Source organism: Myotis nattereri, assembly GCF_964212035.1.
Source record: "Myotis nattereri genome assembly, chromosome: 2".
Taxonomy (NCBI): Eukaryota; Metazoa; Chordata; class Mammalia; order Chiroptera; family Vespertilionidae; genus Myotis; species Myotis nattereri.
Genome location: NC_138076.1, coordinates 26487419 through 26514892, shown reverse-complemented (window position 1 = coordinate 26514892; position 27474 = coordinate 26487419). Strand labels below are relative to the sequence as shown.

Genomic DNA, 27474 nt, shown 5'->3' with positions numbered 1-27474 from the left:
TCTACAGACAACAGACTTACTAGGAAGATGATGAGCCATTAGGAATATATTTTCAAAGAGCACTTGTTCTTCCATTCCTAATGGATTTTAACTGATTTTGTTATAAATATTAGAAAAGGTCAACATCTGAACTGAAGAAATGCAGTAATTCTTTGGTTAGTTAGGGACACTACAGCTGTATAGACACTTAAAATTTTTTTCATAATGGTTACAGAATAAGTTGTAACTATAAATTAATTAATAGATAATTCCTCAATATTCAGAACCTGTGCAAACCAACAAGCATTACTTGTTTTAAAATAAGCCACCACAGGAGGGCATATTCTGTCATTTCACAGGACTCCTCAAGAGCCAGGCCTTCCCCTCATGCATGTTTGCATTTCCAGCATCTGGTGTATAAGGCCTGACTGGACTGCCATCACACACACAGGCTCTGAAACAGATTTCAAAGGCTACATCTTATTCTTATAAGTAAGTGTTCTCATGATAAAAAATACCTGTTTTTGAAAAAGTTCATTGTTTTTACTACTTCCAGAAAGGTAGAAAAATGACAACAGCCAGTGTTGGCAAGGGTGTGGTGAACGGGATAGCTTTGTATGCTCCTGGTGGAGACAGTATTTATATAACTTTTCTATTGAGTATTTTGTTGCTACACATCAAAGACTTTTAAAACATGTATAATCTTTGATCTGTTGCTTCCATTTCTAGAAATTTGTCCTGAGAAAAACTAATTGTGAATACACAAGAATTTCCCTACAAGGATGTTATCTTGGTGTTATTTTCAGAAGAAAAAATTATAAAGCACCCATGCTTCCAGTAACGGGGGATAAGCTAAATAAGCTGTAGAACAGCCACACAGTAGCACACCAAACAGACATTACAAGTAACATGGAAAAACATAAAGCATTTTCAATACTAAGTTTGAAAAGCAGGTTCTATGGGACCATGTAATTTATTTGTGTGGTGTGGGTTTTTTTAAGTATAACACACACACTGACGAGCCTGGAGAGACACAAAAATGTTCATCGTGGTTGTTTTCGAGGTGTGTGAAGGAAATCTCACCCTGTGAAACTGCTTTAGGAGCACATATAAGACAGAGTTCATATTATGCTACCACTGAGGTGAAAAAGAGGGAGAAACACATTAATAAACAAACAAACAAATACAAGCCAAATTTGCTTGTATGTGTATGAAACATCCGTGGAAACATAACCAAAAACCAATGCTATCGGGTGCCTGTGGGGAAGGAAATCAGGCTGGGAGACCAGTCTGACGTGACTTGCACTGTATACTCTTTTACACTTTTTGAAGTTTGAAGTCTGAAGTTTGAACCATGAAACATTACTACTCCAAAAAACTGAAAACAAACAATAAATTTGAGCCACAGTAGCATCGTTTAAATTAGTGTGTGGCTCTCAAGGAACAATTCTGAAGGAAACCTAACTAATTTAGGGAAATGTTAATTTTTATTTATTTTTTAAATATATTTTTATTGATTTCAGAGAGGAAGAAAGAGGGAGAGATAGAAACATCAGTGATGAGAAAGAATCATTGATCAGCTGCCTCCTGCACGCCCCTTACTGGGGATCGAGCCTGTAACCTGGGCATATGCCCTTGACTGGCATCGAACCCAGGACCCTTCCCCAGGCAGACGCTCTATCCACTGAGCTAAACCGTCTAGGGAAAGAATGTTAATTTTTAAATTAGGCATTTCAGTAATGATTAACATATATAATGATAACACATTTTTATAATCAAAAAAAGTTAAAGGACATTTAAAAACTTAATTGTACCCTTTGGTTTTTTTACTAGAAAATCTTTCTTTGTAACTTATTTGGTTCATATTTTAAGCCACTTTCTTATACTTTTAAAACAAAAATGTACATTCAGGTTTAGTAAAAATTGTCAACAATAAATTTTCACGTAAATATATCTCATCTGTCATGCACACATATCCTTGCTTTATTGCCAGGGTAAGTGTACACATTTACACAACAGCCTGTGTAAATGTACTGACTTGTTGCTACTGAACACGGGACAAAGGCGATTTGTATAGTATTATATTTAATGATGCTCACACTTGACAACTGCTCTACTTTTCTAGGTCTTTGGAGCTCGTACTGCCTATATGCGGGGTCCCAACAGGACTTGCTCTCTGGAAGACAGATCACAGATGGCTCAGGCCTAGCCTGAGAGCACCCAGTGAGATGGGAACAGGTGAAGCGACACGACAAAGACAAAGGGACATACTCCTTCCTTCAGGAGGCTCTCCCAGTCCCCCCACCCCCACCCCACCTACCCCCATCCCCAGGGCCGTGGTCTCTCACTCACCACTGCACAGGCTGCCAGTTGGGGAGAAAAGGCCGGAAGCCCGTGATGCACTCAAAAGCCAAGGTACCAAAGCTCCAGTAGTCGACAGTCACCGTGTACTTCTGCTGCTCCAGCAGTTCCGGGGCCTGCAACAGCGCATGGCGGAACCGCACCTGAGCCCCTGCAGGAGGGGGCAACCAGCCCTTCCGGTCACGCCCCACACTTTTCCTGGCTCCATCCAGGAGGTACTGGTATGCCCGCTCCAGGGTGAGGAGGTGACCGTGTTTAGGGGGTGGTATCTAGGATTTTTTGTACCTCACTGACTAAAAAAGGGTATTTTCAGGTAGATCAGAGTACCTCATATATCTTTCTCTGGGGCAAATGGGAAAATAGAGTACACACAACAAGGAAAGTGATACTGAGCTGTATATACCAAATGCATAGTACACACATTAAATGCGGGCCACGTCTCCTACACTGATGCGTTTTATGACGTGTGTACAACGAAAATGGAATATTTACAATCAGGCAAGAAAAAAGCCAGATACATGACTGCTGCCCACGTGGAGAGAGCTGGGGTGACCAAGGAAAGCTTTGAAGCACAGGTGGGACCAGGCCCAGGCCTGGAAGAAGGCCCATACATGAGTGTCTGAGAGGAGACATTCCAAAAAGGACCATCACAAGCAAAGGCATGGAGGCAGGACTGTGTGTGGCCTGGCTGAATGTGTGACACTTACAGACGGACCAAGGAGTCCAAACCACAGGGGAAAATTGGGGGATGGGCAGGCCAATCTCTGTGTCTCGTATGGACAGTTTTGGCTCCTGCAAGTGAACGATTTCACTGAGCAACCTGGTCAGAGCGTGGGGGTCCTCCCCTTCCCCCAGAATGCTACTAAGTCAATTAGGATTCCGAGGACACTTTGCAGGACCTACATAATTTCACTATATGAACACAGGTGCCTTAATCATAGCCCCCCACTCTGAAATCTCTCTTCCACAGCAGGGGATAAGCTGATGGAGCCCACACCCTGGTCAGTGGGATAAGTAGAGAGTATAAATGCACTCAGAAAGACTTAGAATTTCTTTTCTTTTTTTAATTTAAGAACTAGATAGAATATTTAAGCTCATCCAATCCAGTGGTGTTCAATCTTTAATTGTTTTTGTTTTTTAAACTGCAGGCTCCTTTATCCAATCAACATTTTGCCGGTTGCTAGCCTCCACAAGCAATCGATCACCAAGTCTTGCCAAGTCTCTTGCTAAGCACTGCTTACATCATTTTCTACATCCTCACTGCTGCCATCAGCTCTGAACTGCCTATCACAATGTCCTCCTTACTACTTGCTCAAGATTTTACTCTTGTTCAGTGAAATTCATTCTTCCCACCCTATCAAGAGTGATCTTTTCAAAAGGTAAACCTGATCTCTCTCTCTCCAACTTCAAATCCTTCGATGTCTCTCCAAATGTTTTAGGAGAAAGTCTAAAATCTTAAACCAGCTAACAAGTCCCTGAATCGTCTGTCCTCTACCTCTCTCTCCAACTTCAACTCAAGGTACTCTCTCCCTTCTTCTCTAGATCCCTGTCACACTTTCTGGTCTGCCAATGTACTATCCCTGGAGGGATTTCCTCTCCTTCCCTTTTCACCAATTCATCCTTCAGGGCCCAGACTAAGTTAGGTCCCCCTAATATATATTCTTATCACTTTTCCTTTGCAGCACTTACCACAACTGCAATTTCTTCGTTATTGGTGTCTCAGGGTAATGCCTACTTTCTTGCTAAACTCTAAGCTACTAAAGGCCAGAGAAGTGCTTGTCTTCTTTCCCATTGCATTGCTGGCTCCTAGTACAGTGCCTGGCACAGAGCCTACACTCGATCACTATTTCTTGAATGAATGAATGACTCAAATAAAACCACAATATTCAGACCAAATAAGAAAGGGTAGGGACTCAGAGCTCAGATCTTCCTCAGTGGCCCCTGAGACACCTCATGGAAACTGTAGTGTCTATAGACCAGTGTGAATCTAATTTAAATTCTTATTTTCAGACAAAATACCGAAGGACAGGGGTTGTTATTGGATCTGTGTGAGGACGCATCAGCAGCCCTTCTGACATCAGAGAAGATGGCCACATCCTTCCACAGGGCCTCTGCTGGCAGAAGTGCTAACTTGACCAGATAGATGATGGCTCTGACCTCATACAACAATCCCTATGCACCTAGGAGACATCCAAGGAGCTGGCAAGACTGAGATGCTGGGAGGCGAGGATAGCGAGGAGCCCCACAAGTGTCGGAGAGAAACTGATCAGCAAACATACAACCCCATTTCTTACCAGGTACTGCAAGGTCCCCACAAAGGAAGTACAGAGACTGCCCTGGTCCAGTTCCTTGGCATATCCTAGGTCAATAATTTTGTGTATTAACTGAAAAAAAAGGGAAGAGGAGAAATCTGAGGATTATGAGAATCTGATTATTTGCTGGCAGAACAGGGGATATATCTGAATTTCCAAGTGGTATTAGAGCTTAAGCTCCTATGAACCACCAAATACAAAGGAGAATGCCTTCATCATGGTAGATTTAGGGCAAAAGGAAACAAACTTATGCTATAAAAATGCTGGAAAAAGGCATACTTTCTCCCGGGTCTGTGACCAATCACCAGAGGAAAATCAACATTAAAAGACCATGCACCAGCCCTCAACATTGCTAAACCTGGACTTTATGATGTGAAAGATAAGGCCGGTCTCTTCTCAGAAGTAAATACCTTTCATTCTCAATTCTTAGAACCAATGACAAGTATGAGTATGACCTGAAACAAAGGTAAGCGCTCTGATATCACGGGTCAGCCTAGAATGCCGGCGGAAGCTGTATCAGAAAAATTAAGTGGCCCACAATTGAGTTACTACATTCCTCTCGGCTGAGCCCCTGCTCCTCAGCCCCAGCTAAACAGACAGGGCCATGAAAAAGCAGAGCCCCGAGCCCGTGGGGAGGTCACCACCACACACGCGGGAGCGCCACAGATGAGGCCCCCAAGAGTTCTGGGGAAACTGCAGGCTGGACCAGGCGCCCTGGGCAGGTGCCAGCTCCCAATGCCTCTTCTCAGCCCCACCCAGAGTCAACTTAGAGCCGGTTCCCATATGAGCATCAAAAGTGGATGCTCTCAGACAAATGAAAACAAAAAGTCTATTTCCAAGAAGTGCTAGTCCCAAAGGTGGGGGCTGGAGGTGGGAAGAAAAACATTATTTTCCTTATCAGATTCCTGCCAGTTGGGCCATTAACAATGTGCTCCATTCAAACCTGCCTCAACCTGCAAGCCAGAACTCTTGGCTGAATTTTGTTTCGAATCAGAACGCAGTCCCAGAGAATCAAAGCAAATGTAAACTCAAGGAAACGCAAATGTAAACCAACACACAGAGCTTGTTCCTCATCCACCAGAGCCGCTTCCCTGGGACTTTCCGAGCCCCAGGAGGGTCACTCACTCTTTGCTCTCCTTGCTGCAGGACGATGTTTTCTGGCTTTAGGTCCCGATGGATGATTCTGTTTTCATGAAGGTATCTAAGCGCAGAGGCTGAGAGGGTGGAAAGGGGAGGGAGTTTTCATTAAGCCTACAAAAACACTTTACATTTCAAAATGGCCTGTGCTGTGAGAAATGAATATTGTGTGCGCCTGACCCACAGTCTGACTCCCAATGCACAGAAACAGTGGAGGGATGGGGCCTAGGCAGATGCCCCTCAGGTCAAGGGAAGGGGACCTGGCTACGTGAGCAGAACTGGGACCACCACAAGAATCTGACTTTTTCACGCAAAGAACTCGTAGCTTCGAATCCTTGAGGTCACCAACTACACTCTAAATTGGCTTAGATCCACTGATTGTCCAAATGAAATGAAAGACTTGCTACTTTCAATGCCTAAAAAAATTCTATTCCATCTTGTTCTCTATTGTGTTAACTTTTAAAGACTTATGCTTATCACACTTTCATTTTTGTTTTACTAAGTTTTATTAAAGAATCAAAGCAAAGTACAATAACACCCTGTAATATGCACAAACACAACCTTGCACACAGGGATGGTGCTACTGTTGAAAATGAACTAGTGGCTGGCAGGGAGCGCTGATGTGCAATAACTCAAAATGTTTATTGATGGGTTCACAAAAAGCCTGTTTGGGTATTTGACAGGAGTGTCAGAGTATATATATATATGCCTATGTGACCAAACAACTGGTCAACCTGTCGCTATGACACACACTGACCACCAAGGGGCAGATGCTCAACACAGGGGCTGCCCCCTGGCGGTCAGTGCGCTCCCACAGCGGGAGCGCCGCTCAGCTGACCAATGAGCACCAGACACAGGGCTTATGGCTGACGAGCGCAGCTACTGCAGCGGGAGCCTCTCTGCCTCCACTGCAGTGCTACTGAGCTTGGGCTCCTCCCTGGCATCATGCCACTTCGTGCACTACTACATCCCTCAGGGGATGTCGGACTGCCGGTTTTGGCCCAATCCCTGCAGGCAGCCTGGCCTGCGGGGATCGAACTGAAACCGGCAGTCCAACATCCCCGAGGGGTCCCGGATTGCGAGAGGGCACAGACCAGGCTGAGGGACCCCACCAGTGCACGAATCCATGCACCAGGCCTCTAGTAATATAAAAAAGTGTGGGTTGATGTGTTTAAAAGCAGAAGATATGAAACTTGAGACTCACTCTTTTTAGAACAAGCACACATGCTCAGACTAAGACAAGGCCTCTGAGGCTAGATGTGAACTCTGTGCAAATAGCAGGGCATGAGCAGGTGAGATGCCCCAAGCAGCTCCTCGTGAGGAGGAGAGCTCGGATCAGACCGAACGCCACATTCCCTACGCCCTGCTGACTGAGAACTGTCACCAGGTCCTCAGCGAGGGCAGAGGGCAGGCTGGTCGCTCACTCTACTGATTACTATTAATAACTGTCTACTTTTATGCTTAAGCAACTGTGCATAACAAACGTTAACCCTCATTTTAGGGCAGTCATTTATTCTCAGGTATTTTTGTCAACTAAAAGCTGGAAATTAAAGAAATTTAAGGTATTGTTATATATAGCTTCTTGGACTGAGTGAAAGAGTCAAAACTTTGGTAGGCAGAATCAGTACTTAAAAAGCTTAGTTCAGCCTGACTGTGCTACATTTTACAAACAGTACCCAAAGAGCATGATAGAATGAATCAAAATTGTCTGAAGCCAAGAGAACCTCATTTGATTTAAATCAGGTGGAAAACAAGAATTTGAGGTTAAGAAAAATATTTTTGCATTTGAAAGTTTACTTAAAAGTCTAAACATGTAGTGACAGTGATAATACACACGTTTAAAAATTGAAAGCCACAGCACAGGCATCAAAGCCTAAAAGTTCATTTCTCATGTTTCAATTATAGAAAAGAATTCCTAGGACAGATACTGCAAACAGAGAGTCTAAGTTAAGGACTGGCCACAGAAAAACAATGGCCTCCTTCTATTATCCTTGTTAGGATCAGCATCCAGGTATTTACCCCAGCCCTCCCTTAGCTCATGAGGTAGACAAATACATAACTGAAGAGTGTGTCACACCTGGAGTTCTTATTGATGACCTAGAATCCCAAAGCACAGATCCTGTATATTTTTTTCAGATTTACAAACCACAAGTTAGGGGACAGATAGGACCAGCTAGACTTTCTTGTAGAAAGAACAGGTTTATCAAGGTTGTGTCCTTAACACCCTCCAAATTCAAAGGGATTACTAAACTCCCGTAAGAACATTTTTGTTTGGGGTACATTCCATAGAGAAGAAATGGAAAGATAAATGGGCCAAAAGGCTAACACAGAGATTAGAAGAGACTGAAAAGGCAGCCAGCCACGGGTGATTTAAGTTAGCAATGAGTAAGAAGGGCGACAGGATGTTCGTTCACTCAATAAAAACTGACCATGTTCCTACTATGTGCCAGTCATTTTGGTGTCACTTGGTCTTTCCAAATAAAACACATTAAAAGGCCAAGTGCGGACGTGTGGAGAAAGACTTAGCCCAGCTAAAGGTTTCTCAGCTAAAATAGTCCCTATGACTAATCAGCAAGGTGGCGAGGCAGTCATGCCAAGTGCTAAGAGAAAAGTGAAAAATAATTCTCTCATCCATTCAACTAGTAACTGAGAAAGTGTCTTCTGTTTGCTAGGTATTGTGGAAAATGTGCCAGTGAATGAAAGCGCTCTCTTCACTTACAGCACAAAGTCTGTTCAACAGGCCCCAAACCCAGAAGCCAGTCCTGATTGTCAAGCACAGGCAGAGATCATGTAACAGCAGCAGAGATGCCAAGTACCAAGTGAGTGGAGTAGGCAAAAGGGGGAAAGGAAAGCCATGAGAGGGAGAATCATGGTGAGTGACGGATCAGGGCAGTTCCCCTGGAAGGGGCAAAAGATAAAAGGCACAGGGCTGTTGGGGAGGTGCAGGAGCAGCATTCTCAAAGGAGGAGCATGTGCAAAGGCTAGCAGGACTGAAAAGTGGATTTCAGAGTCATGTACATGTGAAGCTGGCTACAGTGGATTGGGAGAAATGCAAGGTTAAGAGGTTTGGCCTTGATCTAATGATAGATTATAAAGAAAGTGTCCTTTCCCTTGTATGCATGCATATAAGCATAACCAATGGACACAAGACACAGGGGGTAAAGGGAGTGGTGAGGGCATGTGCCGGGGTGGGGGTGGGGGTGGGGGGCATGAGGGTAGGGGAGGCCGAGGGACGGTCAATGGGGTAAAAACGGAGACATATGTACTACTATTTGTAATACTTTAAACAATAAAATAAAATTTAAAAAAAAGAAAGTGTCCTTTCAAATGAAAGACAGATTAATAAAATGGGGATAAGGAGGTGAGGTAGGAGGTCATTATAGTAATTTCCTATGACACAATTAGTGGAGGCAATGGGAACACAAAGGGAAAATGGGATATACAACACAAAGGAAGGCTGAAAGGATTTGGACACTTTCTCAATAGGAGATTCAAAATGGGCAGGAAGGTGGGACAAGTGACGCAAGAAAGAGGTCGGAGTTGAACATGCAGATTTTGGAGATGTAATTGCTACAGATGTCATGAGAATGACCTAGTAGACAGAATATTGGGAAGTCGTGGGTGGTCAGTCCAGGGACAAATAGGATGGAGCAGAAATAAAAAAATGCATCAAGCAAAGCTCTGGGCAAAAGATGATGCAGTAAGGGAGAGGGGAAAGAAACTGTAGGAAGCAGGATGGAACAATGGAGTGAACATCAAGACTTTCTAGGGTGCCCAGGCCAGTGTGGCTCAGTTGGTTGAGAGCCATCCAATGCCTGGAAAGGTCTCTGGTTCAATTCTGGTCAGAGCATATGCCTGGGTTGAAGGCTCAATTCCCAGTAGGGGGCATGCAGGAGGCAGCCGATTGATGCTTCTCTCTCCCTCCCCCTTCCTCTCTCTCTAAAATCAATAAAAACATTTAAAATAAAGACATTCTGGGGCAACCATTCTGAAAATCAGCTACCTGAGTAATGAAAATGGAATATTTAAAGTTAGAAGGGACCTTCTCTAAGGTCACCTAGGTCAAGTCCCTCTTTTATTTTTAAAATTTTTTTTTGTAGGCCCAGAAAGTTACCACAGTTTTCCATAAAGTGGAAACAGTAATATAAGTAGACTAAAAAAGGTACTCACACAAGGAGATAGAGCTGTGAAAGAGGAGAAGCCAGAACTGACAGATAATTGTCTTCTCATTGATTATTATTACTAGAGGCCTGGTGCACGAAATTTGTGCCTGAGAGTGGGACAGAGTCCCTCAGCCCGGCCTGCACCCTCTCCAATCTGGGACATCCCTCTCATAATCCAGGACCACTAGCTCCTAACTGCTCACCTACCTGCCGGCCTGATCGCCCCTAATTGCCCTCCACTTCCAGCCTGATCGCCCCTAACTGCTCCCCCCTGCCGGCCTGATCGCCCCTAACTGCCTCTGCCTCGGCCCCCGCCACTGTGGCTTTGTCCAGAAGGAAGGCAGGACAACCAAAAGATGTCCAGTCGACCCGGTTTAATTAGCATATTACCCTTTTATTAGTATAGACAGTCACGTCCCCTCTTGCCATCCACCTATGCCAGCTCCCTGCACTCTTTCTAGAACACACCTTAGAGAGCCTGCATCAGCTGGTTAGGCCAGAGTCTGGACTGCCTCAGGTATTTGATAGGTGCTTAGACTTGGCCTCACCCTGGGCCTGCTAGCGGCTGCTCTCGCTGCGGGAGCAGCTGCTCATCCAGGTCAGCCGAGTGGCGTTCCCACTGTGGGAACGTACTGACCACCAGGGAGCAGCTCCTGCATTGAGCTGTTGAAAAGACGGGAATATTTGCATCATAGTGACTGGTCAACCAGTCGTTCTGGTCGTTCTGCCTCCGCCGTTCGGTCGCTGAGCTTTTATATATATATAGATACTCATTAACCTGGTTATTTGTGCTTCCCAACATACTTTATATACAAATGATCTGCATTTCTGAGATCAGGTGATCCTCTTTTGTTATGATTCCACAATTAGAGAAACACTAAATGAAGAGCCCAATTTTCTGATTTCCATAATGACAGCTCTGTTCCCTAAAGCCCTGTGTCCTCTTTGAAACCCTCTCTGCTCTTCAGTGTTGAAGTAGTAGGTGCCTGCTAAGAGCAGTTCCAATAAGGACAGAGATGGCGACTCAAAGAAAGAAGCACAAAAACAGGGAGTAAAATTCCTGAAGGCTCAGAGGGCAAGATGGTCAGTCACCACCGTAAACCAGCCACCTGGAGAACTGAGGAAGACCGCCTCAGATCTGAAACTGGGTGGGACCCTGGCGAATGCACAACTGGCCCACCCAGCTGGCCGGCGTGGCAGGTTCCCACCCCTCAGAGAGCGGAGACATGGGACTCCAATCTGTGCCTCAATCCTGAGTGCCCAGGAGTCTGCTCCTCTACTGACAGGAGGAAATACACGCCAATGTTTTCCAAAGAATAATGAGCAAGACTGCTTCAATAGAGTCCACTTAGATATAACCTTCTTAAGCTATTTTAGGATCATATTTGTGGGAAGACAAATAATTCTAGCTTCCTCTGCACCTGTCTCTGGATCTCTTACCAGCAGAGAACAATGGTCTAACTGGCCTGCCCTGGCAGAGGAAACAGGGCTCACCATGTGCTCGCCAGGCACCTGCTCCTTTCCTCACATGTACTCTGCAGTATCTTCTGGGGCAACTGAAAGTTCACTGGGAAAGTCCTACCTGTGTCTGTTATCTTGGTGCTGCTCTGAGTGGGCATCTCTGGGAGGTGAGTGGCACAGAAGATATGGGGGTGGGGGGAATACACAGGTGTAACCCAGAAGAGAAGGCAATTAATCTCAACCCAGCAGTCAAGGGTGTGGCTCTGCCGGTTATCGGAAGTCAACCTGGCAGAGAACAGAAGTGGCAACTCCAACAAAGGGAACATGGCGCCAGTGCTTGAAACAAACTAGAACAAAATATGCTCAGGAAATGTTTCAGAATACAGAACAGTTAAGTGAGATGAGCTCCAAGAAAAACTTTTGACCTCTGGCTCAGTGACAAAACCCTTGCAAAAGAAGTAAATTTGATGAATACACAAATCAGGAATGGGAATAAAAGTAAAATACAATGTTATCAGCCACCTCCATCACCACAACAAAGACAGGGGAGGTAATTGCTTACAAAAACTGGCTGAGATAGGAATGGGTCTGAGGAAGAGAAGTTTCAAAGACAACCTCCTACCAGGTTTACTGGATCCCAATCCCAGGTCAACATCCATATTAGTGGGTGAAGAAAGATTTTCAAAAGAAATGCTCTAAACCCAAATCCAGAGGGGAAAGGAAATGAGAAAGAAACTAACACTTGGTGACTGCAATTCTGCTAGAAGCTTTATGTACATCATCGTATTTTATCCTCACAACACTTCTAATAAGGGAAGTAATGATCCCATTTCACAGCTAATGAACTGATGTTCTTAAAAAATTAAGTAGCATGCCTAAGGTCACACTGCCAATAAGTGGAAGAGCTGGTATTTGACCTGGGAGTGTTACATATATGTGGGTAGCTTTCTTTTTAATGGGTCCTTACTTATTTTAATTTCTCTTGGGATTTATTTCACTCATTTGACATTTATAGAGAGGCTGCTAGATAAGTCATAGCAATATGACTATAGTCTTCACCTTTGAGAATTTAATTCCAGTGTACTACTACTTCAACACCTCATTAACTTCAACTTGGGGTCACGGAGAGAAAAGATAGGGAATCAGAGACCTAAAGAATTTTAATATTCATTCACCTACAAGTGAACTGAACATAAGTCCTTTGGAGTTTACCGCTTGGTTATTCTGATTTACATGTAACTTAAACACACACGTATAACTTGAACAGGTAATAAATAATATGAAAGCTACTCCACAAGTCAGTGGTAAATGGGTATACAACCAAAAGAATTTCTATTAATATCACTAGAGAATCGCTTGAGGAAGTAAAATGTTATATGAGGAAGTAAACAGTTATGTGTGCCTAAGCCAATAATTTAAGACTTTCTTAATAGCTATTCGGTGAATGCACAATGAGTGAAAGAAAAATACTGGCAAGGATAACATTTTAGTAAATGACTTGAAGCCCTAACCAGGGAGAAACCAAATAAAAGTTGCCCATAAAGAGCAAAATATTCCCCAACCTATTAACCTGCTTTCAACCCAACTCAACAGAGAATAAATTAATGATCTGGCCACTGGGGAAGATACAATCAAGTAAATGTCTGAGTAGAATGTAGATGGGTGAGCCACGTAGCCAGGTGTCAAAGAAACAGGTGAGATTCTCGACCTATGGACTAGACTCTCTAGGTAGACAGAGAGGACCCTCCCAGGAGACCCACGGGGGTCAATGCATGAAGGAATCAGTTTGGCCAGTGGTGGATGCCCACCCCAGTCAGATCAAATTGGTGCAATGTTAAATTGGCCTTACTGTGAACTCTATTCAAAAGATAAAGGCACAGGGTAGAGAAGGAGGTGGAATTTTCTGTCAGATTGTTTGGATCTTAATCTTAAATATGTCATTGTTTAACTTTGCCCCATTTCATTTCCTTCTTTCCCACCTTCCATCAAAAGTGGCATAGAGTGCCCAACCAGTGTGGCTCAGTCAATTGGGCATCATCCTATGCACCAAAAGGTTGCCTGTTAGATTCCCAGTCAGGGCACATGCCCAGGTTGTGGACTAGATCCCTGGTAGGGGCATGCAGCAGGCGGCCAATCAATGTTTCACTCTCATATGTTTCTCTCTCTCCCCCTTCCTCTCTCTCTAAAATCAATCTTAAGATCAATCTTAATAGGCCCGGTGAGAGGCCCGGTGCACAAAATTCGTGCATGAGGGGGTGGTCCCTCAGCCCAGCCTGCACCCTCTCGCAATCCGGGACCCCTCGGAGGATGTCCGACTGCCAGTTTAGGCCTGATCCCTTGAGGAGTTTATAGTCCAGTGGGGGAGACAGGTGAATCAGATTTCATGGGGATAGGACCTAGAATGTGGCTGAGCAGAAAATACCATAGCAAAACATAGGAACAGCACTTGACTCACTTCTTGAAGTCAGATTTCCTAAACGCAGTGACATCAAGCAGAAGTTTATAGGATGAACAGATTTGCTATGCAGGGATCGGGCCTAACCCGGCAGTTGGACATCCCTCTCACAATTCGGGACTGCTGGCTCCTAACCACTCGCCTGCTTGCCTGCCTGATGGCCCCTAACCACTCATCTGCTTGCCTGATTGCCCCTAACCACTCACTGCCTGCCTGATGGCCCCTAACCACTCTCTGCCTGCCTGACTGCCCCTAACCACTCGCCTGCCTGCCTGATCGCCCCTAACTGCTCACCTGCCTGTCTGATCGCCCCTAACCACTCTGCCTGCCTGCCCGATTGCTCCTAACCACTCACCTGCCTGCCTGATCACCCCTAACCACTCTGCCTGCCTGCGTGATCACCCCTAACTGCGTCTGCCTCGGCCCCTGCCACCATGGCTTCATCTGAAAAGAAGTCTGGAATGACGTCTGGAAGGTTGTTCAGCTGTCTGGTCTAATTAGCATATTACATTTTATATATATATATATATATATATATATATATATATATATATATTTGTATAAAGTGGCATTGAGTAATTAAGAGGCAGACCCACAGCAGCAAGGCAAAGTGTCTCAGAGACTGGAAGTCACCTAGCCTTCCAGGCCAAGACTTAGAAGAACACAGCTTGTGGCAAAATGGTAACAACTGGTGAATCTGGTGACAGGTATGTGGGTTTCACTGGATTGCTCTTTCAACTTTTCTGTATGTTTGGCATTTTTCTATAAAATAAAGTGTGAGCAAACAAAATACAGCTTTAAAAATGTTTCAGTGAGAAAGGGATGAAAATGGTCTATCATTCCCCAAATCTCAGGGCAACAGTCAGTGATAAACTCTGGATAACTCTAGATCTCAGTCAACTTGGCATTGCTTCTGACCTCTGCAGTCTGTGGTCACTCTTCTCCCTGAAGCCACGCTTGTCTTCTCAGAGAGTGCCACCGACACCCTCATCTGAGGACACCACCAGTACCAAAGGATTAAACAAGGGCGGTTTTTCCTAAGCCTGGGGTTGGCAAAAGAGCTGCCAATGTGGAAGTGGAAAAAGTCATTGCGAAGGGATGAGATTCATTCAAGTGACAACCTGCTCCATCGCTGGCCATTCCAGGAAAGTAGGGAGGGGAGATTTGTAATGGGAAAGGAAATCTGTTACTCTATATGCATCATAATGCACTTCATGACTTAGTCCGGAAGGAAGGGAAATCTATTTGAGTTCAGCGCCTGCCTGACTAGCCCCTTGTTGACCTCCCCACGCTGTCTGTCTGTCACACCTCAACCCTCTGTAAAGATCAAAATATCTCCGCTGTGCTCCACAAGGACTCACAGGGGCACCACACACTCTCCCTGGAGGGCTTGACCTGCTTTCCAGGTCTGGGATTTACCAATGTCACTCAGCAAGGTGAGGATGGCTCCTTCCCGTAGGCCACAGCAGTTCTCAAACTGGTTCAGGTACTGTCAAGAACATGAAAAGAAGTGTCAGGCTGACTGGTCATCAACCACCAATAAGCCCCCAAGGGGCTTTTACCAGTCATGTGAGTGCAGACCCTGGCCCTGGGCTTTGGGAACCTGGGCTGATGGGCAGCCGGGGCAGCAGGACTGGCAGGAACTGGCCCGAGGCGGAGAAGGAGGAAGTCTGAGAACTCCCAGAAGCACTCAGTTACGCGTAGCTGAGGCGCCTCTGAGTCATTCTAAGATGAGGGATTTTCAGTCTCACCTGCGCTGCAGTTTTGAGGGAGACAGGCCAGAGTCTAAGCCAGGGCTGGGCAAACTTTTTGACTCGAGGGCCACAATGGGTTCTTAAACTGGACCGGAGGGCCGGAACAAAAGCATGGATGGAGTGTTTGTGTGAACTAATATAAATTCAAAGTAAACATCATTACATAAAAGGGTACGGTCTTTTTTTTTTTTAGTTTTATTCATTTCAAACGGGCCGGATCCGGCCCGCGGGCCGTAGTTTGCCCACGCCTGGTCTAAGCTCAACCACAATTGGCCCACTGCGCCTGACCGTCCCACAAAAGGCAGGGTGGAAGGCTCTCGCTAAAAACCACCCTCTGGTCACTTCCCAACATTGCCTTGCCAGTGGGGTGATGATGACAGGAGGGAATATTTAATGAGCACTTACTACGTGCCTGGCACTGGGCTAACCTCTGCACAGATAAGCCAGGTAAAGCTTTACCTGCCATGCCTCATTGCATCCTCCCCACTGCCACTGAGATAAGTACTGGTGGAATTTCCATTTCATAGGTGAGGAACCTGAGACTGGAGGGGGTCAGCGATCTGTCTGCTCACACAGCCATTCCAGAGCAGAGCTGGAATAGGAAGCCATGTGTATCTGAGTCTCGAGCCCAAACACTTAACCCCTTTGCCCTCCTGGCCCTCTCAGCTTGTTGAGGGGTCCAATATACTACTGGAAATTGGCCTCAAATGAAGACAATGGAGACAAAACTTCCCAATTGATGTTTACAGTCACTGACTAACACTTATAACCATGAACGTTCAAGAGCCTGTTTCCTGAGCAGGACATACGGACTTCACTCTTTCAATCTGTTCTGGCTTTTACACTTGCTCGTGCGCTGGCCGTGCTTGTCTTGCTATGACCAGGGTGTAGATTTTGAACTTTTTAGAGGAGGGAAAGACAGGCCACCTCATCTGGAGAACAGAGAGAACCCCATCACTCCGGGCAGCAGCACCGTCCTCCAAGTTCTCCCACGCCCACCCTGTGGGGAACAACATGGACAGAGGCCCCTTTGGCTGCAATCACTCCCTGCTTGCCCAGAGCACCCTGCACCCACGCCAGGCCAATCAAGGGGAAGTGTGTGCCTTCTCCCCTGGCTGACCGGCTCTTTGCCGCCTACAAGAGCAAGTCTGAAGTCCTGTGCCCAGCCCTCCACAATCTGGTCACATCCCACCTACCTCCTACATTGCCCTCAAAGAACCATCTGCTCAACTACAACATGGCTGTATCTCCTAAAATAACTGCAGTTAGTAATCAGATGATTGTCAAAGGTTAGGAAAATAAAGAGGAAAAATCAAAGCTTTGTCACGTTCCCCATTTCTCATCCGTTATCAGTGCCCTGCCTGCGGTCTTGCCAGCGACTGTGCTCACATCCTGCTGTGACACTCCCAGGATGCGCCCACCTCCTGGGGTGGAGAAAGCTACTGGGGCGGATCAACCTTCACGGAAAGTTTCCTTGTAAAAAAGGAGGCGGAAGGGGCCCAAAGAGTAATGAGTACAGCACATGATGCTGGGTCCAGGAAACTGCCATGTGAAGACAGAAGAATTGCCTGGGCATCCCCCTGGGGAGCCTCCTTCCAGAGCAGGGGTGCGGAACCTTTTTTCTGCCAAGCGCCATTTGGATATTTATAACATCATTCGAGGGCCATACAAAATGATCCACTTAAAAATTAGCCAGTTTGGCTCATGAGTAGAGCTTCGGCCAGTGGACTGAAGGATGGCACGTTGGTTCAGTGGCTACAGCATCAGCCTGCGACCGAAAGGGTGGCATGTACCTTGGTTGCAGGCTCAATCCCTGCGTGCGGGAAGCAACCAATTGATGTGTCTCCCTCACACTGACATTTCTCTCTGTCTTTCCCCCTCACTTCCACTCTCTCTAAAAAAAATTTTAAAAAATCAATGGAAAAATATCCTCAGGTGAGGATTAACAAAAAATTTTGTTTTAATTAGCCTGCTATATTTGGTCAAACATTTAATTAACTCACTCTTAATGCCTTGGCAAGACCAGACCAAATGATTTCATGGGCCTTATACGGCCCTTGGGCCGGACGTTCTCCACCCCTGCTCGAGAGTGAAGAGCTGAGGGGACGTGCACTAACAGGGACGTTTCAATACAAAGCAAGTGTTTTGTTCAGAGCTTTCAGTTCTCCTCTTGCTATACGGAAAAATTCAGCTTCACGGGTGGAGAGGTGGCCTGCATGTGGGTTCGAGCAGGCTGAGGCCAAGCTCTGCCACTGCAGCTGTGAGGGTTATAACCACCTAACCTCTCTGGGCTGTGATAGCCACCCTTTCCACGGGAATCGTAACGGTTTAACCAATGTCACAGGGTTGTTAATTAAGAAGCAAGGCAATGTGTAAAAGCAAGTTGTGTGATGCTGTTTTAGAGAACATGGGGGAGGTGGACACACACCACTGTCCCTGAGATGAGGGAGAGCTGCCATCACCTACCCTGAAGTGCATGTTCTAGTAAAGAGAAGCTAATGTGAGAAGGAAGAAAGCAGAGCCCAGAAGGTGAGTCAGTGGTGGCTCTGGAACCCAAGTTGGGTTTCCTGACTACTGAGCCAGTGCCCTTCCTGCTCCGCTCTGGGACCCTGAGGGCACTGCTGCCACGTCTGTGGGAGCAATCCCTCCTAATAAGGACAGCAGTGATGCTGACATGCGAGGCTGACGTGCCGAGGGAGGGAAAGTTTGCTTTGGAAGGTGTCCAGTCTTTCCCCGTCCTGAAGACCTGGTGATTGCTTCCTTGTCATTTTAGTAATCGCTGTGCAGAACGTACAGTGAGCCCTTCCCTGACTTTCTCGTAAGAGCCTCTGATTCACACCCCACACGGGGCATGGATGGGGGATTTGAGAAGGAAAAGCAATCTCGCTGAAGTCACCGGGACTCCCTGGGCTTCCTGATGATGAAAGAGGTGAAAGGTCTCCCCACTGCTCCCGCCCAGACAGGCTGTGCCCGCCACCCAGGAAGCCTCACCTTTCGGAGATCCCCTCCTTGGCAGTACTCCATGGCCAGCAGGGGCAAGTCATTGGGAGCCAAATTCTGCATCCCCTCGGGGACATCCCGGGCAGCCACCACATTGGGGTGGTTGAGCCTAAGAAGGAGGAGAAACCAGTGAGGGAAGAACCCAAGCGTTGGCTCACACCCATTCCCCACTCTGCCCATGCCTCATCGAAGCTCGCCTTCTAACAAAGGCCTAGAATAGCCAAGTGCCCTCGGGAGTAAGTAGGAAGAAAGAGGTCAGGAACCGGCAACTCACCCCAGTGCCCAGTCAGTTAGCATCCACCCAGGTCTACTCTCAGCACCATGAACTCAAGAGCTCTGCGACTGCATCAGTACACCTTAACTTTCTTCTGAGTGCCCCTTATCAAGTCCTCATTGTACTTCGAAACTGCTTCTAAAAGCAGAGAAAGTAGAGGGGATTTCCAATCTCATGCCACTCGAGTGGCGATGGTGTGTGTGTGCCCGGGTGCGTGTATGTGCATGTGGACAAGGTGACGCCTCCCCTTTTTAAGAGGATCATGGAGGGGGCACCTGTTTAATGAGGCTGCTGGGAGGATGGCATCCATCTAGGGACCGACAGGCCGTGTCTCCACACTGGAAGAATAAATATCAGTAATAGGTTCACAGCAGTGGAGTCACATGCCACCTTGGAATTGGAAATATGGGGGGAAAAGGATTTTTGCTGACAAAGGGAAATTCACTGACAAAGGGATAACTATTTTAAAGTCCTTAATATAACAAATGAAACTGAGCAGAAGCCCCTGACAAGGCCCAGTGTTGGACGCTAACCACCACTGCTCTGTAAGTCGTTTACCTGGAGTGTCCGGCTGGTATTCTGACTGAGGGACTGAGATATGCAGCAGGTGGGGCTGTTGCTCCAGACCCCAAAGTTCAGCTGGCACCCTCCAGATTTCATCTCAATGTCCCATGGTCCCTCAGCTCCTGCAGCACCCTTGACACCCCCGTTCCCCGCCCCCAATCTTCCCCAGGGGCAGCTCTGTCGAAGTGGCTCGGTGTACTGGTGCTCCGACCTCACCTTCTCATGATCTGGATCTCCAGGCACCACCGTTCTCGATTCCGGGGGCTGAGCTCCTGCCGGCACTGCTTGATAGCGATCTGCTCACCCGTTTCCTGCAGGGAGAGCACACACAGGAAGGGTCAGCACAACCAATGACCAACCACAGAGAAACTCATGGGTCAAATGGGGAATTGTCTCCCTAGAGCCCAAAGCATGGATCTTGATCCTCTCCCGGCTCCTGGGGCCCACATATGTATCCACTGGTAAATATCCCCAAGTCACCTGCCAGCCCATCAGGCTGCTCTCCACCCTCCCCGTCTCTCGCCCCGCCCTTCTCTCTCCTCATTTCTATCCATCCATAGTCTACATCGAGGCCTTGCTCCATTCCTACCTTCTCCCTGAAACTTCTGCTGACCATTCCGGCCCGAGAGATTTCTCATTCCTCCGAACCCGACTGCTGTCACACCAGGTTGAACCCTATGACATTGCGATCTTGACCATTCTGACCTGCACAACTGATACTTCATATGGCTCAACCAAACGGTCCATGCCACATTCTCTTCATGTCTCATGTGTCTCTCCTTTTTCATGTTTCTCTCCAGAGAGAATGGAAGCCTAGTATAGTAGGTGGAAGAGAGACTGATTCAAATTCCAACCCAGCCATTTACTAACTCTGTGACCTTGAGCAGACAATTTGGTCTGACTCAGTTTTTTCATCTCTAAAATGGGAATATAGATACCCAACTTCAGGACTGTCATGAAGCGAGCCCCTCGCAGGTGTCCAATAACACTCCTGGGGGCACACCCATGTCACGCAGGTACCCCTGGCATTTAAAGTCCTCTGAAGCTTGGCTCCAACCTGCCTTCCCTGCCATTCTCCCATGACTCCACCCCAGGCATCTGACACTGCAGCTTGGTTACTCCACTTGTCCCACTCCTGTGCTTTTCTAGTCTGTGCTCTGATAGGTGCACAGGCACTACAGTCTTCCTACTGCAAGGGGCTCTTACCCTCCTCTAAACAGGTAACTCCTCCATTGCACATACCTACCAAGGACTTATTTCCCATTGGGCCATGGGGTTATTTCCTCTTCTCTTAGTTAAATTTGTCTATCCTCATGCACTTTAACCTCTACTAACTAGCACAATTGAGGTTTTGTGAATGGAAGAGAAGTAATAAAATTTTTGTGAATAATTAACTGATTGCCTGGGTCCTGAGGATCCACCCCTCCCTTTGGCTTAGTGCTCTAGGCAGCACCAAAAAGCTCATGGGGACAGACTAAAAGTGGAAGGCCCTGAGGCTGCAGCGTTGGCAGTAGCAGGGACAGTGGCTCTGGCCTTGGCTGTTCCAGACACCAGACGGGGGTCACCACTACGCTGCTGCCACCTCCATGCGGGCCTCCAGGATTGCTGAGGGAAAGCAGCTGCCCCTGGCTATGGCTTTGGTGACACCAGCCTGGGAGATGGTCCTGCCATCAACGAGCAAGCTATACCAATACTATGTTCTGTGCACACGCAGCAAGAATCTCCCCAATAGCCCTATACTCAGTATGCACCTGGGAAGAGCCACAGAGTACAGGACAGGACAGTAACCCCTCAATAAGAAAATACTTCAAAGCCACCTCAAAATCCTACTGCTGCCCTCCTCGAGGTGCTGCCAGACCATTTTCTCATTTTATGAAAATGCATACTGAAAACAATCATAAGCCTTATAATTATTAGCCTTATAAGTGCAGCAATTATATGGTACTGAATGGGACTTAAAAAAACACATGTCAAGGATCGTGGCAAGACCTCCCAGTTTGCATGTGGCTGTCCTGTGGCAGCAGAACTGCATCACAGACACACATTTACCAAACTAGCCATGATCCCTGCAAGGATAGGGAGAAAAGGAAAAATGGAAGTCTCCAAACACAAGCAGAAGTTGTCTAGTAAGACCACTGAATCACTGCTCAATAAACCAAACCCTAAAACTAACAAAAACTATAAGCTTCAGAAATAAGGTGGCAGCTTCTCTGACCCTTACAGCTCCAATGCCAGAAAACAGATACTTACAACACCTCTAAGATACTCTCAGAAGTTGCTTTTATCAAATCCCAGTATTGCTGGGGTTAAGCTCTCCATCATGCAGTTACCTCACACACCTACTCTTTTTTTAGCAGTTCTATTGAGATATAATTCACATACCATACAACTCCTCCACTTAAAATATACAATTTAATGGTTTGGGGTATATTCAAGAGTAGTACAACAAAGCCACAATCAAATTTAGAACATGTTCATCATCCCCCAAAGAAACTCCATATCCATCAGCAGTCACTTCCCTTTTACCCCCAACTCCTCCAGCCCTAAGCAACTATCAATCTACTTTCTGGCTCTACAGATTTGCCTGTTCTGGACATTTCATATAAATGGAATCATATAGTATGTGGTCTTTTGTGATAACATCTTTCACTTAGCATGGTTCTAAGGCTCCCCCATGCTGTAGCCACATGCGTACTTTGGTGACAACAGTCCTTGGTGCAGCCCGTAGTACTAGGCATTGATAACCAGGTCTGCCGTATCATTCACATACTTTGGTATTAGATCCCTGATCTTTGCCTAGATCCTAAGGCGCTCTCTCTCTGAAGATGTTGAAAAATTGCAAATTTTGTTTCTATTGAACCAGTTAGTACAGTTGTGCAAGTGAACTTGAGTAGAAGTCCACCTAGGAAATGTATCAAGAGAATACCATTTTCAATCAATGTACAGACTTAATTACATCCCACAAAATGGTATGCCCTCTACATCATGAACTTCTGAATTCCTCAGTCTGTTCTCAAACTTATTTGAATTTGGTTTCAAGTTTCCTTTCCCATCAGCATTCAGACTCACACTTTTGCCCAGTTCTCTGGTAACTTCATCAGTAACAGCTCTCACATGCCGTTACAGATGCTTGTTTCCAGTCAGATGGGATCGCCACAGAAACTCAGACTGTGAAATGCAGAGTTTTACAAGTGAGAGAAGACTGGTGGGCCAAGATGTAAAATGAGGTGACACTGCTGAGTGTCCACACAGTATGTGACGTCTTGATGGACAGATTTATAAGCAACAGTTTAGCAGGTAACAAGACATGGCTTGTTACCTCAGAATGACTCTGAGAGTTTAAACCAAGATATTTTAAATGTGCACCTATTTTCCAGGCCAGTGTTGCTCAGTGGTTGAGCATCGACCTATGAACCAGGAGGTCATGGTTCAATTCCCAGTCAGGGCACATGCCCAGGTTGCTCAACCTCCAGTAGGGGACGTGCCGGAGGCAGCTGAACAATGATTCTCTCTCATCATTGATGTTTCTCTCTTTCTTTTTTTCTTTATTGATTAAGGTATTACATATGTGTCCATATCCCCCCATTGCCCCCACCCCCCCAATCCTGCCCTCACCCTCACCTCTTGTTGTCTGTGTCCATTGGTTATGCTTATATGCATGCATGCAAGTCCTTTGGTTGATATCTCTCTCTCTTTCTTTTCTCTCTCTCTCTCTCTCCTTCTCCCTCTCCCTTTCTCTTTGAAATCAGTAAGAATATATTAAAAATATAAAAGGTGCATCTATTTTAACTTCAGTTCACAGAAGAGTGTGTTAGTTTTCTATAGCTGCCACAAACTTAGTGGCTTAAAACAACACAAATTTGTTCCCTTAAAGTTCTGGAGGTCAGAAGTCTAGCACAGGCCTCACTGGACCAAAATAAAAATGTCAGCAGGGCCATGCCCCTTTCTGGAGGTTCTAGGGACGAATATGTTTCCTTGCCTTTTAGAGCTTCTAGACGGAAGGTGCCTGTGTTCCGTGGCTCAGGGCATCTCCCTCCATCCTCAAAGCCAACCATGACCGGTTGAGTCTCTGTCACATTGCATCACTCAGACACTGGCTCTCCTGCCCCCCTCATCCAATCCAGGATAACCTTCCCATTTAAAGCCAACTGCCTGGCAACTTTAATTGCATCGACAACCTTAATTCCCCTTTGCCATGTGACCTCATATACTCGCAGGTTCAGAATATTAGGACATAGATATCTTTGGTATAGGCCATTATTCTACCTAACACAAACAGTATGCTTCCTTCATAAAAATGATGATTAATCAATCCCAAAAGATAGATGTATTAAGTGACTTAGATAATATTTTAGGTACTCTATCTATACATTGGATAACTGTAGAGAATTGTAGTCTTCTGCTCAACACAAACACTGAACCTAACACACCTGTCACCTGGCCCAACCCAGACTCCAGAAATAGATTTTGATACTTAAAGATTAATACCAAAGATGGAAGATTTTACATTGGCCTCAATATTCAAACTCAAACTAAAGAGTAAATTTAGTAAGATGAACACTGGAAAAACGGGGCGTAGAGACCAAAACTGACTTTCTGTTTGTGGACAAGTCAGCATAGTCCTAAGGTTACAGGGGAAATCCTAACTTCCTAGGCCTGGGGATGTCCCATACAGCTACAGACACACCAACTATTTTTACACAGTGGCCCTCTGGAAATATTCTAAAACATTCCGGTTTTTCTGTGAGTAATGTTTCACTTGAACTACAAACCCAAACACTGACTTTCTGCTGCTTAAAATATACCTGGTCTAGAAAGCAGAGTTCGATGAAACAGTACAGAAACAGACTGTGACTACTGGTTTTGAAGGCCTGGGCCGTCTGTTCTTCACCAGCAGTGAAACTCCAACAGCAGCGCATGGTTTCTGTATTTGGCCTGCAACCCCCTAGTCTCAGCTCTGTTCTGTGGAACCCTAGACTGGGCCCGGAACCATCTCACTATCCAACTTCCAGTAAGTGGACTCCTCATTGGGGACAAAATTTAAAATTGGTTTGTATTTTGAGAAACGGAGACAGGGGCCAACAGTGTTATCTATGTTGGATAAAGTTCATTCCAACAGTCACTAAGAGTCTCTTTGATTCTTTGCTTTTTGTACGTGAAAACATAAAAAGTGTGTATAAATGTGAGTGTATTATAAAGTGTAGAAGGCAGGAGGCGGTGGGTTGGGGAGACACATCCTCAGACTTCTGAGAGCTATCAAAAGTTGCCACAGCAGCCCTAGCCGGTTTGGCTCAGTGGATAGAGCGTCAGCCTGTGGACTGACGGATCATGGGTTTGATTCCGGCCAAGGGCACATGCCTCGGTTGCAAGCTCGATTCCCACTAGGGGGCATGCAGGAGGCAGTTGATCAATGATTCTCTCTCATCATTGATGTTTCTGTCTCTCCCTCTCCCTTCCTCTCTGAAATCAATAAAGAAATATATATTTTTTTAAATTAAATTAAATAAAAAAAAAAGTTGCCACAGCAGTAATCTGGAAGACTAGTTTATATAGGAGCTGGCGCAGTTTCCCAAAGTTAGCCTTCTTTTAATGACCAGAGAAAACTCACAGGAAGCCAAAACGTACATTCAACCCTTAGCACAGAAAGCCCAGTCTCTTGTTACCATGGCCACCATCCAACAGGCCATTATAGCACAGGGGGCAAGTGGTAATAACCTCCTCATTCCTTCTCAGGCCCTGCCCTCTAAAAGGAATGTTTCAGAAAGGAGGAGCAAAGCTGGGCCCTGAGAGACCCTAGTGACAGAACTCAGGCCTGACAGTCCAAAGATCCAGGGTCTGACTGCAGCTTTACCCCTGACTCAACAGTGTTGAACAGTCGGTGCTGAGAGAGCTCCGACTTCAACCCGCTCTATTCAGTGTAAACACCCAATGGACACAGTAGCCTCCACACTCACCACGGGGCTCAGGGACGAAGTAGGTCAGGGTGGAGCGCCCGCATCCTTCGCCTGGTAAATGTGTGGCATTGAGCCTATTACTCAAGCTTCTGGGTCCTAATCCACAAGATGGAGATGACTCTCCCCCTTCCGGTGCTGGCAGTTACAATGAGATGGAGGGTCTGATACACAGTGAGCCTTGAGTAAATGACGGTGGTATCATTTCCTTTCTCTAGCCCTTTGCGCATGTTGCTCTACCCATCGGAAGTGCCCTGTCTTCTCCCATCAGACTATCTACAGTCTACTTCCTTTCAAGATCCTGCTCAAGTTCCATTTGCTCAAGAAGCCTTCGCTCTCCTCTGAGCATTCAAGAAAACAATATGGATAGAGCACCTAGACCAGCTGGCACACAACACTCTTGATAAATAGTAGCCATTATCATTTCCACACAACCGGGTGCTTATATTTCAATACACTGGATAAATTCCTAACTATTCGTTTTCCCTCCTCAATTAGAGCATAAGCACATTAAGAACAAGGTCATGGCCTTTCTCCCCTTGATGGATTCGTGATGGAGCTGAGGTCAGTGCTCAATAAATTCTAAATGAACTGACAAAAGTCTTTAAGACTTCAAACATACAGATAAGCTGAAATGAGCTTAGTCTTATCCAGTGAGGGGACAAGTAAAAGTCAGTACTAATTCAAAGAAGGGATGTTTAATAATACCTTACCTTTTATATCTTTGTAACAGGCAAGGCATATATGGCCTCATTTTATCCTCACACAAGCATCATTTGGGACCCAAGACAATGCTTCCAGACCCTTTCACATCAAAGCACAGAGAATATATTTGTGTGGTATCCTAGGACTTTTCCAGGAGCTTCCAGAGAGCTGCCCATGTCTGGCCCAGAGCCAAGGGGATCAATATCTTAGCATCCTCAAAATCCAAGGGGAAAGAGGGCACTGAGGAGACAAATGGTGATGGGAAAAACAAAATGTACTAAAAAAAAAAAAATCCATGGAGGAAGTTGTGGTCCTAAGTCATGAAGCTGTCAGGATTTGAACCCAATGCTGTGTGACTATGAATCATGTATTTTCCCCCCCTTTTTCCCAACAGGTGCTGCAGTCTAAGGCCACTCAGATCATCTCCTTTTCCTCTTCTTTTGTTTTTAACAAAGATCTTTTTGAAATTATCAGCCTATCTAGGCTGTACTGACCCTTGGGCTGAAGATATAAGGGAGTAAGTACCAACACAGCAAGGATTGTCAAGGACCATGCTTAGTAAGAGAATAAAAAAACTCAAGGACACAGGACTGAGGTCATTGTTACACTGCCCTTCCTCACCGGGGAACAATCTTTTTAGAGTTCTCTGTTAAACAAGGAAGACATCTATTTTGTCCTCCCTTTTTCCCTTACTGCTTTGAAATAGTTTAGACTGATTGTGGAGAACTGATAATGTCCTAGGGGTTTCCCCACCTTGGATTCCCCCACTATAGAGCAGTCACAGTGGTAGGTTCAGATTCCAAATCCTTCACTTACAAGCTTAGCCTCTTAGGGTAAGTGGCTTAGCCTCTCAGCTATAGTTCTGTTTTCTCAGCTATAAAATGGAATTAAAGACAACAGTACTTCCTTCTAGGTTTATTGTGCAGACTGGAGATAACGCATGTAAAATACCTAGCCAGGCCTGCCAATGTAGCTCAGTGGTTGAGCGTCAACCTATGAAATAGGAGGTCACAGTTTGATTCCTGGTCAGGGCACATGCTAAGGTTGTGGGCTCAGTCCCCAGTAGGGGGCATGTAGGAGGCAGCCAATCAATAATTCTCGCTCATCATTGATGTTTCTATCTCTTTCTCCCTCTCTGTTTCCCACTGGAATTAATAAAAATATATTTTTTAAAAAACTAAAATAAAATAAAATACCTTGCCCAGTGCTGGCACGTAGTCGGTTCTCAATAAATGATGGGTCTACTATTAGGCATCACTTATCTGACTGAGGATACCAATGCTTAAGTTCTTTTATGCAATGTCTCTTGTGATTAAAAAAAAAAAGTCTCTCTTTTGTAGACAAGATAAAGCACACAG

The 27474-nt window shown here is 45.7% G+C and overlaps 1 protein-coding gene across 2 annotated transcripts in view; it reads right to left on the bottom strand.

The window, feature by feature from the left end:
* IKBKB (inhibitor of nuclear factor kappa B kinase subunit beta) overlaps positions 1–27474 on the bottom strand; it is a 52391-nt gene that overhangs the window by 19985 nt on the left and 4932 nt on the right. For both annotated transcript variants that reach the window (XM_081082996.1, XM_081082997.1), the window contains exons 3-8: positions 19677–19771; positions 18614–18731; positions 15288–15357; positions 5778–5866; positions 4635–4724; positions 2332–2456 (exon numbers count right to left, since the gene is read on the bottom strand). In XM_081082996.1, the coding sequence (XP_080939122.1) occupies positions 2332–2456; positions 4635–4724; positions 5778–5866; positions 15288–15357; positions 18614–18731; positions 19677–19771 (587 nt within the window). The remainder of the gene's footprint in view (positions 1–2331; positions 2457–4634; positions 4725–5777; positions 5867–15287; positions 15358–18613; positions 18732–19676; positions 19772–27474) is intronic.